At 46.9% G+C, this 14,639-nt stretch overlaps 1 protein-coding gene across 1 annotated transcript; it reads right to left on the reverse strand.

Moving 5' to 3' along the window:
- Nucleotides 1–4,524: 4,524 nt before the first annotated feature.
- LOC131478633 (nuclear RNA export factor 2-like) lies at nt 4,525–13,952 on the reverse strand. The gene is made up of 21 exons (XM_058659139.1): nt 13,801–13,952; nt 12,285–12,468; nt 11,879–12,032; nt 11,518–11,601; nt 11,310–11,414; nt 11,124–11,204; nt 10,921–10,990; nt 10,674–10,762; nt 10,447–10,554; nt 10,167–10,276; nt 8,573–8,609; nt 8,267–8,332; nt 8,104–8,159; nt 7,871–7,978; nt 7,694–7,752; nt 7,475–7,590; nt 7,333–7,375; nt 6,786–6,855; nt 6,074–6,256; nt 4,696–4,756; nt 4,525–4,569 (listed from the first exon to the last, which is right to left on the reverse strand). Exons 1-21 carry the CDS (start codon nt 13,835–13,837, stop codon nt 4,525–4,527), a joined length of 1,866 nt encoding a protein of 621 aa, XP_058515122.1. The 5' UTR covers nt 13,838–13,952.
- Nucleotides 13,953–14,639: the final 687 nt, after the last annotated feature.

The raw sequence follows: 14,639 nt of genomic DNA on the forward strand, positions 1-14,639 counted from the left end.
AACCAGCAAGATACCATTCAAAATAACAGAGAAAAGTATGAAGTATCTGGGAATAAATCTAACCAAAAATGTAGGAGACCTATTTGAAGAAAACTACAAACTACTTAAAAAAGAAATTGAACAAGACCTCAAAAGATGGACTAACATCCCATGCTCCTGGATAGGTAAAATCAATATCATTAAAATGTCTATACTGCTAAAAGCAATATATACATTCAATGCAATCCCAATCAAATTGCCCAAAACATTCTTCACAGATCTGGAAACAATGATTCAAAGGTTCATCTGGAAACACAAAAAACCACGGATAGCTAGAACCATCCTGAAGAACAGGAAGTTAGCAGGGGGAATCACAGTTCCGGACCTCTGGACATAATATAGGGCAGTGGTTATCAAAACAGCCTGGTACTGGCACAAAGATAGAAAGGAAGATCAATGGAGCAGAATAGAAACACCAGAGGGGAACCCACACAGATACAGCCAAATAATCTTTGACAAAAAGACAAACAACAATCCAGGCAAATGGGAAGGTCTGTTCAATAAATGCTGTTGGGACAACTGGGTAATAGCCTGCAGAAACAAAAAGATAGATCCACATCTCTCACCATTCACTAAGATCAAATCTAAATGGATAAAAGATGTAAACCTACATCCAGAACCCTTCAAACTTTTGGAAGAAAATGTTGGAAATACTCTGCAAGATCTAGGAGTAGGTCCCGACTTCCTAAAAAGGACACCAAAGGCAATAGCAATCAAGACGAGAATAAACAAATGGGACCTCATCAAACTAAGAAGCTTCTGTACAGCAAGGGACATAATCAACAAAGTAAAAAAGCAACCCACAGAATGGGAGAAGATCTTCGCGCACTACGTAGGTGATAGAGGGCTGATATCCAGAATATACAAAGAGCTACAAAACAACCAAAATGTCAAAACAAACAAGCCACTCAAGAAATGGGCACGGGAAATGGGCAGACACTTCACAAAGGAACAAACCCAAATGGCAAATAAACATATGAAAAAATGCTCAAGTTCCCTGGCAATAAGGGAAATCCAAATTAAAACATCAATGAGGTACCACCTAACGCCAGTAAGACTGGCCCACATGAATAAAAGCACCAACAACACTTGCTGGTGAGGTTGTGGGGAAAAGGGAACTCTACTCCACTGCTGGTGGGGCTGCAGGTTGGTACAGCCTCTATGGAAATCAGTATGGAGAATATTCAAACAATTCAAAATCGACATACCGTATGATCCAGCAATAGCACTCCTATGAATATATCCAGAACACTTGTTTTATGAGAAACCAACATGCACTCCTATGTTCATAGCAGCACAATCAGTAATTGCAAAAACATGGAAGCAGCCAAAATGCCCATCAGCGGAAGATTGGATAAGAAAGCTATGGTTCATCTACTCCATGGAATACTACTCAGCTATTAAAAAAAAACAAAATGCAGTTCTTTGTGGCCAAATGGGCCCAACTGGAAACTATAATGCTAAGGGAAATGAGCCAATCCCAAAAGGTTAAATACCACATGTTTGCCTTAATTTAAGATGATATGATGGGCCCGGCGGCGTGGCCTAGCGGCTAGAGTCCTCGCCTTGAAAGCCCCGGGATCCCATATGGGCGCCGGTTCTAATTCCGGCAGCTCCACTTCCCATCCAGCTCCCTGCTTGTGGCCTGGGAAAGCAGTCGAGGACGGCCCAATGCATTGGGACACTGCACCCGCGTGGGAGACCCGGAAGAGGTTCCAGGTTCCCGGCATCGGATCGGCGCGCATCGGCCCGTTGCGGCTCACTTGGGGAGTGAATCATCGGACGGAAGATCTTCCTCTCTGTCTCTCCTCTGTGTATATCTGACTGTAATAAAATGAATAAATCTTTAAAAAAAAAAGATGATATGATGCTATGTATAACATGTTATGTATGTTTTATGTTGTGTATAAACTAAAATTGAAATGTCAATAAGGTGGTCACAAAAAAAAACAAAATAAATCTTAAAAGAAATCTGCCTATTCAATAAAAATTTAAAAATTTAAATATTTCCAAGTAGCTAAGAAAACAATGAGTAAACAACTAATGGATACTAGACAATAATTCATATATAGCCCATATATAATATTGGAATATGGAAACTGATATGGATATTATGTATAATGGTATAGATAAAAACACATATTGGAATTAGAATGAGAAATGGGAAAAAATGTAAAACTGATCCTCAGCTGTAGGCAAATGCCTCAGTTGCCCTGTCATAAGCAAGTGTTATACTACTAGGAGAAAAGCAGCCAATAGTTGGCAGTCATTCTGGGCCTGGTCAATGTAAAATTTGCTTTAACTACACCCATGTGGCAGCATTGTTACCTCTTTTTAAAATTATGCAGGGAAGGCAGTGAATATCATTTTGGGCACATCAGCTGGCCACCAAACGCAGGTGCTGTAGATTTCCCAGGGATGGGAGTCCGCGTATTGGAGTGGGAGTGGCTGATATGTTGGACATGGGCAGAATGATTTCTGAGGGCTTCCACTGAGTAGGCCACTGCTCTTGCAGGTAGGCAAGGGAGCTGAGATGGATTAGTTTCAAGTGGGGAAACCAGAGGTCATGTGTGGATCAAGCAAATGCAACTGCATAGGTGGGAGATCTGGGCTAGGCTAAGTAACCTCACCCACCAGCCACCAGCTAATGTGAAAGCTACGGCTGGTTGCCATTGTTGGCATGCTTGGCTAGGCTTGCTCAGCCATAGTCCCACTTGGGAGTGTTGGAACAGGCATTAGGTCATATAGTCTGGGCCACAGCACTAGCAGGTACATAAAAGAACCAATTCTGGGAACAGATTCTGTAGGAGACTTGAGGGTTCACTTTTGTGGGACTGCAGAACAGCCAGTGCCATGGCACTAGAGCAGGTTTGGTGATGGATTGAGCCAGGCTGGACTGAAGAACTCCCTGACAGAAACTCACCTGACACAGGGGCCAGGTCTGGGAGGAGGCCCCAGATGGGCCAGGATGCAACACTTGCAGTACATGCAAAGACTGAGACTGAGGGCAGACCATGTTAAGCAGACATTTGACACTCTCCAGTAGGCGTGAGATCCAGGGCTTGGAGTAGTCCTGGTAGGAGAACTTGGGAAACTCCCCTACTAGGCTGCAGGTCTTGCTGAGGAGCAGAACCAGGGATTGGATCAGGCCAGGCCATATCATGCAAGGCTGCAGTAATTGTCAACACTCATGCGGCCCAGAATATGGGGAGTCAGTCCACAAGACATGCTGTCATGCATAAGAGTCAGGACAGGGCGTGGGCCACACTCAGCTTGGCTACACTGCAATACCCACCAGCAAGAGCTGAGAAGGCAGGCAGGCCATTCCAGGTTGTCACAGAGCCCACCAGCACATGCCAGACCTGGAGCTGGGAAAAGGCCTGGTAGAGTATAGAGTAAATATTTGCTCTCTCCTGCCAGGCAGCAGGTCCTGTCCCAGAGGTGAGTGTGAGAGGCTTGGTTGTGGGCAGAATACACTGGGCAAGATTGTAGCACCCTTCAGCATGCATGAAGGCTGGGTCACATGGCAGGGTAGACTAGGCTATGCTTCAGTGCCTACTAGAACTCACAAAAGCATGAATGAGTGTGGGACAGGCCTGCCTGTTCCATGGGACAGGCCTGCCTGTTCCATGGAACAGGCAGGTAACTTGAAAGCTGGGACTTGGGTGGTACCAATTCGGCTGGGCTATAGCATGCATTGATGAGATTGGAATGCACACAGGCCAGCTGGAGTAGGTCACAGTACCCATTGCTAAGTGCCAGAACTGGTGGCATAACATGTCAGGCTGGGCTGCAGCACTGAGAAGCACTTACAAGATTTGGAGCTGGGAGTGGGCCTTGAGATGGAACATGGATGCCTCTTCTGCTAAGTTTCACCTTCCATTTGTGAGTAGGAACGCAGGGCCTGCAGCAGGCCAGGCCAGACATCGATCCCGCAACACTCATTGGCATATGTCTGCCACTTCTGGCACAGGATAAAATGGGAAAGTCCGCAACATCGAATCGCACAAGTGAGAGTCAGGATTGGATGCAGGCCAGGCCACACAGGATGGCAACACCCTCTACCCCAGTTGACATGAGGGCTGGACTTGTGAATGCGCCAGGCTGCACTAGGCTGTTGAACCTGCTGGACAAAGTTGGGAGGGGAACAGGCAAGGCTGAGCAAGGCTGCAATAACAGTAGGTGAATACTCTGACATGTTGCAGGCCATCTCCGATTGGGTTACAATACTCATTGCCATGCACAATTCATCCCTGTTTGTATTTGCAAATAGCTGAGATGCAAGAACGTTCTGGAAAACACAGATGCACATACTACGTTAGGCTACACTATACCATGACACAATTTAATATGAATCCAGACAAGAATGTTCTGCAGATGTTACCACACTTGCAGGAATGATATTTAGTGTCTCAAATGCCCAGGTCTACAAAACGGAAAGAAAAGAGGACATGACTAACATGCTGAGCAGAGCTTGGTTTTCTTTTAGGTGCTTTTCTTGAACGCCTCCTTTGGAATGACACCTTGGTCCTAGAGGGAAGGAATCAGGACATCAGAAGAGCCAGGGGTCCCAAGTTCAACCCCCAAGCTAACCCCTTCCACAATCGTGAAGGCCCAGACACACCCGTCTTTACCCACTTGCTTCCCAGGCCTCACCTGGAGCGTGGAGAAGGCCTGCACTGCACTGGTAAAGTTCCATCCATTGTCTTCAAGGCACCTGCATTGGGAGAAGAACACATGACCTCCACAGAGCACACACACCAGTCGCATCATGCCACCTCATCAATGGTGCCACTCTTCCCCGGTACACATGCGCCAGAGTGATTATTGCTCTAACCATGAAGGAAAGCTTTCAACAACCACAATGTCTTTCCCTAACATTCACACCCTGGATGCCACAGCAGAGAAACAGTGATGCTCAAAAAAACCCAAGGCATTTTGTACATACATACTGCTTTAGAAAGGTATGTTGGAGCCTGGCAAAAGCAGTGGATAAAGCCACCAGCGGCACTCCTGAAATCTCATATGGGCACCAGTTCCATTCCAGGCTGCTATGTATCTGACCACATCCCTGCTGATGGGCTGGGGAAAGCAGCAGGAGATACCCCAGTGCTTGAGCCCTTGCCATCCATGTGGGAGACCTGAAAGAAGTTCAAGATCCTGTCTTCAATGTGGCCCAGACAAAGTCAATGGAGAGTGCCTCTCACTCTTTTTGTGTATGTGTGTCTCCTTCTCCATCTTAAACTCTGACTTTCAAGTAAAAAAGGACATCATATTTTTATTTCAAAAGAATATACAGAAATTTAAAGTATAAACTCAAATGACTTTCAAACATATTTAAATTGGATAACAGCCATGTAATACAAAAAGTATCCTCACAAAATGTGTAATTCAGGGTTTGATACTGTTCTCACAAGACTTGCAAATATCCCAACTAATGCCAAGGTCGTATTCTTGTTTAGAAAAGAAACTCCTTAACGGTTAGTGATGACTTTTCACTCTAGCTCTTTCTCCCAGTCCCAGGCAAGCATGTCTCTGCTCTCAGTCTCTATGGATTTCCCGGCTCTAGGTGTCTGTTACAAGCAGAGTCACACGGCACGTGATGCTTTGTGACAGCCTATGTCAGAATTATGATGCTTAGGACCGCAGGATGTGGGTAGCCACCCTTAATGATCCACTTTTCAGCTAAGCGGAAATGGAGTTGCTTCCACTGCTGCTACAAATACTCCTGTCTTTCAAAGAGCACACATTTTCCCTTCTCTAGGTGGTCACCTAGGAAAGGAGCAGCCGGGAATTGAACCAGCACTTGTATGTGCACTGGGTGTGTTGCAGGCAGCAAAATAACTCTGTATATAATATAAAACCTGAAAATAAGTTGAAAAATTCTCTACAGGTATCGGTATAAAAGTTTCTCTCTTCCATATGCACAATATTTTCATACAGAAGCAAAGTAGTCAAACACACTTCTCCACATTACATGCATTACATACATGTTGTCCTACTGCCCCTATTCCCATGGTCAACCAGCACTCACTTCTGGCTCCACGAAAGTTTCATCGCAGACTGCTGAGAGAATGCATGCACCATCTCTTCCTGCAGCAGGGAGAGGGTGGGTGGACAGCGGGAGCATGGGATGGCTCCCACGATTGAGAAGCTGTTCCGGACCTTTCCAGGGTTGGTGTTGCTCACAAAGAGATGGTCATTCAGGATGCACACACTGTCGGGGAAATGGGTCCTCAGCCAGCTGCACAGAGCTCCCAACAGGCTCCCAACAGGCTCTTCCATAACCACTACCACACACCTACCAGATTCTCACATGTTCCCCCTTCTCCTGCCTCCCAAGGTTCAGAGCTGTGTCCTCTAACCCTACCTTGAGCTCATGCTGGAGAAGACTGTCTATTATTTTAAGTCGGTCTAATATTTTAAGTACACTTCACCCTCTGCACTTTTCCTGCACGACAGAGCAAAGGAGTGGACACAGTTATCCACACCTTCAGTGGGGCGGTGAATCATGGTGTCATAAAGTAATGTGACCAACTTCCCATGCATGCAAAGTGGTGGGATCAGCAGGAGGAACCACTAACTGGCTCCAGAAACATCTCCTTTAACCTCCAGGCCACTTTGTTCCTCAGCTCTACCTATGGCTAGTCCCAGTAACTGAGCACATCATGAGTGCCACATTATCGCATTCCCTTACAAGTGGTCCTGGGCAGGAATGACTGTTCCACGAACAGCACAGCACTTACATGGAAGTGTCAGTCAGGAACCCAACGAACGTCCGGATGAAACCAAACACCGAATTTTCAGATGTACTCTCTGTTTCAAGGACAAAACACAGTACCACTTGGACTTACACATTCTTTACCCACTCACACAGCTTTCTCAGTCTGGGTCTAATACTGAAGAGGATCATACTGGTCAAACTGACTCCAATGTGACAAATCACCTCTTAATTTTAATTCTTAGGAGCCAAGACAACGACGCTAGTGCCGTACATTGCATTGGTCAGCCGTGAGGAGAAAAAAGAAGGGTCTACATCACAAGAAAGCATATAATGGGGCTGGAAGTCAACTGCACAGCCTGTGTCCCAGGTGCTGAATTATGTGGGGTAGACAGGCATGGGCCAATATGGATGAGAACACAGTTTGGACAGACAAGGAGAAGGAGAACACCAGAGCAATAAGCAGAAGGAAGGAAACAGATTTGGGAGAAGCTGGGAGAGTTCTGAGGGGTAGGCCAGGGAGAAGAAGAGTGTGGTGGGGCTCTGAGGAGGTGACTATGGAGAGCACTCACCTCCCCTGAATATCCCCTTGACAGTGGCAATGAAGGACTTATCCTGAAAGGGAAGAAGAACTCGGGTTCTCAGGATGCCCCTTCACCTCTTGCCTAGCTCTAACTACTTCAGGCATGCCAGAGGGAGGAAGCAGGTGCTCACCGTGTAGAAGCAGGTGTCTATTGAGAAGGAGCTGAAGTAATGTCGTGTTTTAGGCAACATGTTGAGAGTGTCCACGATGACATGGTTTGTGTGCTTCAGCAGTTGCCTCCTCAGGTCTATGTGAGAGAAGAAGAGATCTATGCTGCCACACCCATCCCTTGGATCTTATAACTGTCTCTTTTCTTCGGCCTCATCCGGACTTCCCCGTCAAACGCTTACTTGCTTCTGTGATGTTCTTGATATTCCTGCTGGTCTTGGCGTATTTATACAATTCGGTCCTAGGGGACCACAAAGAACAGTAAGCAGTGTTCCAGGCAGCAGAGCTGATTGCAGGAGCTGACCTGTGTCTGCCTTGGAACTACCTGGCCCCAGATGAGATGTGAATGCAGTACTTACGGGACCGGGTCCGTGGAGTTGAAGCCAGTGGTCAGAGAGAAATAAGCCTTCTCGTGGTAAACATTAATGAGAGTGTGGCGATCTCCATAGTCATAGATAAAGTAATAGCTGTGGGGAAGCAATGAAGATGGGCTATGTCTGTGCGCAGACCCACTGACACTTGAAAACTCCTGTGAGCAGACCTATGCATGAGTGGGAAGCCTGGCCTTCCTCATAGTCCCTGGCATACTTACTGGTGAAGGAAATTGAGGATCAGATTTTTTATCATTTCGATTTCTTGAGAACTTTTCTGGAATGTAAAGAGATCCATTTTAGAAATTGTAAGTGATGTAGCCCCATCTCCCCACCCCGAGCTGCTACACCATCCTAAAGTCTCCCCTAGTCCCTCCTCCTCACCTCACTTGGTTTTATTGTCTTCTGTGCATCCATTTCAGCAACTGGTGGGGATAAGTCTTTGCCATCCTTGGGAAGAGAGCAGTACAATGAACACGTGGTGTGTGCAAGGTCGTGTACAACCACATGTCTGCGTGTACTTCAGGATATGTTTTGCACTGGGAATATGCATGGCCTTCATTAGAAGTCATCTCTCTAGTGAAAGATTCTGTGATGCCAACGTGTTACCCAAATCCACCCAAATGTTGTGAGCAGTTATTGAGATGGTGTCCGTCAAAAGAAGAGAGAGTGATGAGTACAGGTACTCACCAGGCGTGACAAATTGGGGAAGCAATCCAAAATCTTTCTGTCGGATTAAAAAAAGAGAGAGAGTAAGAGATAGTAGTGGCTGACAGTTGGGATTGCACACCATTTTTCCTCTTTTGCATCTGTTCTTCCTCTAAACTCCTTTCCCGTTTCTTCTACATCACGCATTCTGTCCTCACTAACTACTCCAGGGCCAGCAAGAGACCCACTGGCATCCCAGAACTCATCCAACTCCCAATATCCCGTAGTTTCTGTGGTGTGGTGTTGGGAATCTCCACATGCTGCAGGGATGGGGTGGGAGACCAAGCCTGTGCTGCTTCTCAGACTATGAATCACTCTGCAGGCACCAGCTGGGAAAGACCAACTCAACCCCCTAGCAGCGGCCTGGGGGAAATGAGACAAAAGGAGAGTGATATGTGGACCCAGACACAGGATCAAGTAAGTATGGGCATGATGAGAGAAGGCGACTATGGTAGGCCACAGAGAGGTGAGGGAGACAAAAGAGAGCACAAAGAAGGAGTAGGAAACAAAAGGAAGGGGAAGAGACTCAACCACTGTGCTGGGATCAAGAAGGAAAGGAGCAGGAAGTGGGTATTCTGCTGCAACCCTTCTCATCAGGGGCCATTGGCTGGACCTGAGGGGTCAGGGAGGCATGAGAAGAGGCTGGACTTGTGAGAGGCAACGGGAGGCAGGTTGAGCCTTTGTCACCTGTGTGATGTTGGTTGAGTGAGGTATGGGCACCGAGCAGCCCAGGGATGGGAGCACGTCCCCTGAAGGAACAATGGATCAAGGATTCTGGCCCCCTGCTGGCATCACTGTGTTCTCTTCCCCAGATCCACAGGCAGCAGTGCCTAGTTGTCAGAGCATTAAGCAAGGAATCAGATGCATCAAGGACCTTTGGGTCTCCTCTGGAGGATGTAGTCGAGGATGAAGGTAGAAGTGGTGCCCATGAGAGGCCTGCCCTTGTATCTTGCCCATCTCCTCTACCCTTGACCTTCCAGCCTTGGCTCAAGAAACTCCCTCTCTCTCTGACAGTCGCCAGCAGCTAACCCCTTGAATCAGAAAACATGGGTTTCTCCTCAGGTAAGTCCCAGCTCCCGGAAGTGAAACAAAGGGTCTGATGTCATGCTAGCAGGCATGCAGCTAGCTACCAGCTCTACAAAATGGGGCAGGAAAAGAACGTTTAAACCTCACACAGGTTCTGGGAGCAATTTGAAGCAGAGGAAGAAGGGCTCCTCTCAGCATTGAGTCAGGCTGAGAAGGTGGGATGTAAGAGCTGTCTAAGTTCAGGGCCACACCATCTGGTTTGGGGCTAAATATTGCTGCCCCTTGTGAAGACACGGAACCTTGCTTCTTGGAGCAAAACTAATGGGAGGTCACCCTGGGAGTCCAGGGTACTGAAGAGGGATAAACACCCTAATCATTTGGCAGAAGGAGAAAGGAGACCTCAAAGCACAGCTGAAGGACAAAGTGGAGAGGGCAGCGTCCACGTGTTCCCAGAATACCAGGGCTATGTCCTCCTAAGGTGGCACTCAGGGCCAGCTTGAGCCCCTGGCAGATGAATGTCCACAGACAGGTCACAGACACTCCCACTGACCTTACATAGGCTGCGTGGTCAGGGAAGATCTTGTACAGCGGGTTCCCTTTCAGCCACAGCTCTTCCAGCTTCAGCTCTTTTACCTTCTCCAGTTCTAGCGTTGTCCGAATCTGCGACAAACAAGAGGATAAGAGCAATATGAGTTACAAGGAGAGACGTCCATGGCCCTGCACTCCCAGTCCTGACCCTTACCCACAGGTATATCATCTGCATGTTGTCACCTGATATGCACCCGCCGACTCATCCTCAACCCCACTTACTTGTGGCTCCCTCTTCTCACCTCATTATCACACAGGTTCAAGGTCTTGACTTTGGGGGCCTTGTCTAAAATGTCAGACAGGCCATCCAGATGGTACAGTTTGTTGTTGCACAAATTCAGAGCCAAGAGCTTTGGGGAAGGAGGGGTTGGAGTGATAGTTCATATCTGTGGCTTGGGAGATACGCTTGCTCTCCAGTCCACCCTGAGACACTCTGTCCCATGTTGGAGCCCTAGTCCTAGGACCGTACCTCGGGAAATTCTGTTCCAATGATCTGTAGGGTTGCAGCCATGCATTGCCTTTGATTCAGTATCATGTCAATATGATGATGCATCAAGTCTTCAGGAAACCAGGAGAAGGGAACCAGAAGGAGATGAGTTGACAAGAGCCAACACCAACACCTTCCAAGTGGTCATCACTTTGTGTACTTCCCAGGTTATTCTCTCCCCCATACACCCTGCCTTCTCTCTCCATGCAACTGCAGCTCTCAGCTATACCTGGGTCAAGTCGTAGACTTTGTAGATCAAGGCGCTTTGTGTTGGCATCATACCGTTTGTACAAAGTGCGCTGTGAAGACACATATGGAGAGCAGGGCTCTGAGGCTCAGCCAGAGGGGCTGGTGACAGGGACATGTAGGACTGCGGGGAGAAGAGGCAGGTCTGTGGAGTGTGCACTGCACAACATTCCTTAACCTCGTTACCTTCAGCAGTTGCATTTCTTCTGGTTTGAGCTGGTTCTGCACAGAGTAGGGTGCAGCAGAGCGATGGACGAACACAGCTATCTGTGAAAGAAGGGGCAGGGTAAGCACCAGGATCTCTGATCCCAAGCAGGAACACCACCAGCCCCTGGCCCTGGGACTCGGTTTTGCAGTGTCCTCTGCGCACACCTTTCTGTTGTCATCATCCCGAATCTTTTCACTCACATCCCTCAGGGCAGATGCTGCAATCTCATCTTGAATAAAGAAACAGGCCTGGTTCCTGATGTAATGAAACTATGGGGAAGCAACAGCAACAGTCTGACAGCTTATCTGTTCCTGCTGAGCCAGGCTCCTCTCTCCCCTCTCCCACCCCTCTGCCTTCACCATCCTGTCTTACGTCCACGGCAACGAAGCGAAGAGCGCAGTAACTCTGAATTGATGTCATCAGTTTTGTCTTGTTATACTTTCTTGCATATGGAATCTAAGTGTAAAGAGCAAAAATCAATGATAATATCAATAGTACAGAATTCAGAGTGGCAAACTCAGTGTTCCCCCTCAGACTTTCCAACTGGAATTAGATGTTTCTGGAAGAAAGAGTGCTCACAGAATTTTTCTGTACTCAATATCTGGGTTTTTCAGAGCACTATTTTCTCTAAATTTGGATTCTCTCCTCCACTGAATCACCTGGGTTCACACATCCTTACTTCTATAAGATTTCTGAGTATTGTACCTCATGCAGACCTTAGCAAGACACTCACTGTGACTTTGAACCAGCATGATGCAGTTCCATCCTGTGTTCTTCCCCTCATGTCTTTCCTTGGATGTTTTCTAAATCGGCACAAAGGCGTGTGGATTTGGCCATGATGAGAAACTTTCACCGTCCTCTTCTTGTATTGTGTAGTATAAGAAGTGCTTGGAAACAAGTAAGAGCAGGTTTCTATAAGTGGTACGGCAATCTTCCACACCCAACTCCTTTCTCTGATGACTGGAGGTAGAAATTCCTGGTCATCACACCACTTCTGGCATGCTTTAGGTTTCCCATTACACACACACACACACACACACACACACACACACACACACACACACACGAAGACCCAGAAATGGAAGAGTCCCATGCTTCAAGAGGTTGCTTCTTTTAAATACAGCACTTTATCCACTTACCACTGTAACTGGGCATCTTCCTGGGCATCTACCATTGCCTGGGCTCCATCCGCCTCCTGGTGGTGTGAAGGTGGAGGCTCAGACACACCATGTTCATACTGAAGGTTTTCCTGGTATAAACGGCGATGGAACAAATCCCAGTCTTTCTTCATCCGTTCATGGTGGGTGGTACCATCACAGAATTCTGAAATTCAAAACAAATCTATTACGTTGAAGACACACAAGTTTGTGAGGTACTACCTCATAGTCTATAGACATATTAATGCAAGAAATGTAATAACCTGCCCCCATGGAAACAGTCCTAGGGAGCTTAGAAAGAAGACTCCAATACCTGTTCGGATATCCTACAAGTAGAACCGTGGGAAAAGAAATCTTGAATGAAGAAACACTTGTGTCAATTTTTTAAAGGGAGATTTAAATAAACAGAAATGTGTCCACCTGTAGTTTTCACTGGGCAAACTCACACACTAAGAATCTGTTTCAATCTTGCCTTCTTCTCTCAGATTCTTTTACAATAGCACCAATACCTGGGAGACAACCTCCCCCACATCCTCAAATCCTACCAACCACCAGACTGATTATATGAGAGCTGACTTCCATTTCCCAGGCAAATCTAGTTTTAAGGACAGGTGACATTGTTGCAGCAGCTACCGAAAATGTCCCAATGCTCCCATCATTGCCCTCAATAAAAATTTTCTGGAAATATCCAGAGCAAATATCTTGGCCCACTCTGACACGTTTTCCGTGCAGGAGTCAACATTTGCTACAGCCAACTCTTGTATAATGAGTGTCTGAATAGAAAACAGGAACTGTAAGCATCAATAGCTGTTTACAAATATTTGGAGATTTCCCTGTTATGTTTTGCTACTGAATTCTAGTGTGATCCTTGTATACTCACAGAATATTGTCTCTATAATATCAGTGCTTTGAGATTTATTGAGGCTGCTTTGAATGCCCAGGAGAACATCTACCCTTGTGACCATAACAAGACGACAAGAAAAATCAACCAATGCCCGACCAAGCACACAGATTCTGCTCCTTTGCAGTGCTATATTATACCACCTTCATTATTCCCCTGCATTGATTATACTACTTAGATCTTCTGTATTCCTGTGTCTCTTTTGATCAGTAACTAATACTTGCTGAGTATCAGTGGATGTACAAGGTTCCAAATACAACTAACAATAGCTTTCCATTCAATTGCATCACTTTTCACATTGTATCCTCCGAGGTTCTGAGTTTGACAGAACACACAGAGAACCCTGCGGATTCTGGCGGGTTGACACTTTTCTTGTAATATCATGCCCCCTCCTTGGAATCGCTCTGATTTTCTTTGCCCCTGCATGTAATTTAACATCACTGAGAAAAAAACGTGTAAATGTGAGCTCCCCGACAGCCACCTTACAACCCGAATGAAGACAATTAACCAGGACAGCACACAAGTGACTCAGAGCAGCAGGGAGACCAGAGGAACAGACGTTTCTTGAACAGAAGACATACTGGAGCGTTGACTTACTGGGCTCTGGCTTCTCAGCACAGTCCCTGTCCTGCATTGGTCCTGCGGGAATCAGGGGCGTGAGCAACAGGCTGAGAAAGCAGCCAGTGCTGCTCCTCTAAACTGCCTTAATGCTCCCGCAGGGTCGAGGATGCCTTGTTGATCCTCCCTCCTGGAGACTGTAGTGAGGGAGGATTCCTTATGACATCATCAGTGTGTCACCAGTACTTCCTGGTTCACTCTGGAATTCTGCCTGCAGCACGGCCATGACGCTGGGTGTATGGTAGTGAAAGCAAGGACAGAGGGAGGAAAGAGGGACCAATCTTTCCCAGGACCATCCAGCATTGGCTCAGGGTTGGGAACACTGCCTGGGATCCTGTAGCCTTCCTCACAGAAATCTCATGGGAACCGACTCCACACAACATTTTCAGATCACAAAGTTTGAGTTCACACAAATCATATACATCTCCTGGGCTGTTTCATCCAACAATGTAGCAGAATTGAAGTTGGATTCTCTTTTTTTGAAAGATTTATTTATTTTTATTACAGAGCCAGATATACAGAGAGGAAGAGAGCCAGAGAGGAAGATCTTTCGTCTGTTGATTCACTCCCCAAGTGGCCACAAAGTCAGGACCTGCGCCGATCCGTAGCCAGGAGCCTGGAGCTTCATCTGGGCCTCCCACACGGGGGCAGGGTCCCAAGTCTTTGAACCATCCTCGACTGTTTTCCCAGGCTGCAAGCAGGGACCTGGATGGAAAGCGGTGCTGCCTGGTTTAGAACCAGTGCCCATATGGGATCCTGGAGTATTCAAGTAGAGAACCTTAGCCACTAGGCTATCAAGCTAGACCTGCGATTGGTTT

This window comes from Ochotona princeps, chromosome X, assembly GCF_030435755.1.
Source record: "Ochotona princeps isolate mOchPri1 chromosome X, mOchPri1.hap1, whole genome shotgun sequence".
NCBI classification, from domain to species: domain Eukaryota; kingdom Metazoa; phylum Chordata; class Mammalia; order Lagomorpha; family Ochotonidae; genus Ochotona; species Ochotona princeps.

Coding starts and splice junctions, on each gene's coding strand:
- LOC131478633 (XM_058659139.1), bottom strand. CDS start 13,837: ATGCAGGACAGGGACTGTGCTGAGAAGCCAGAGCCCA. Junction 12,033..12,284: donor GAAGATGCCCAGTTACAGTG/GTAAGTGGATAA, acceptor CTTGTTTCCAAG/CACTTCTTATACTACACAAT. Junction 4,757..6,073: donor AAACTTTCGTGGAGCCAGAA/GTGAGTGCTGGT, acceptor CTCCCAATGCAG/GTGCCTTGAAGACAATGGAT.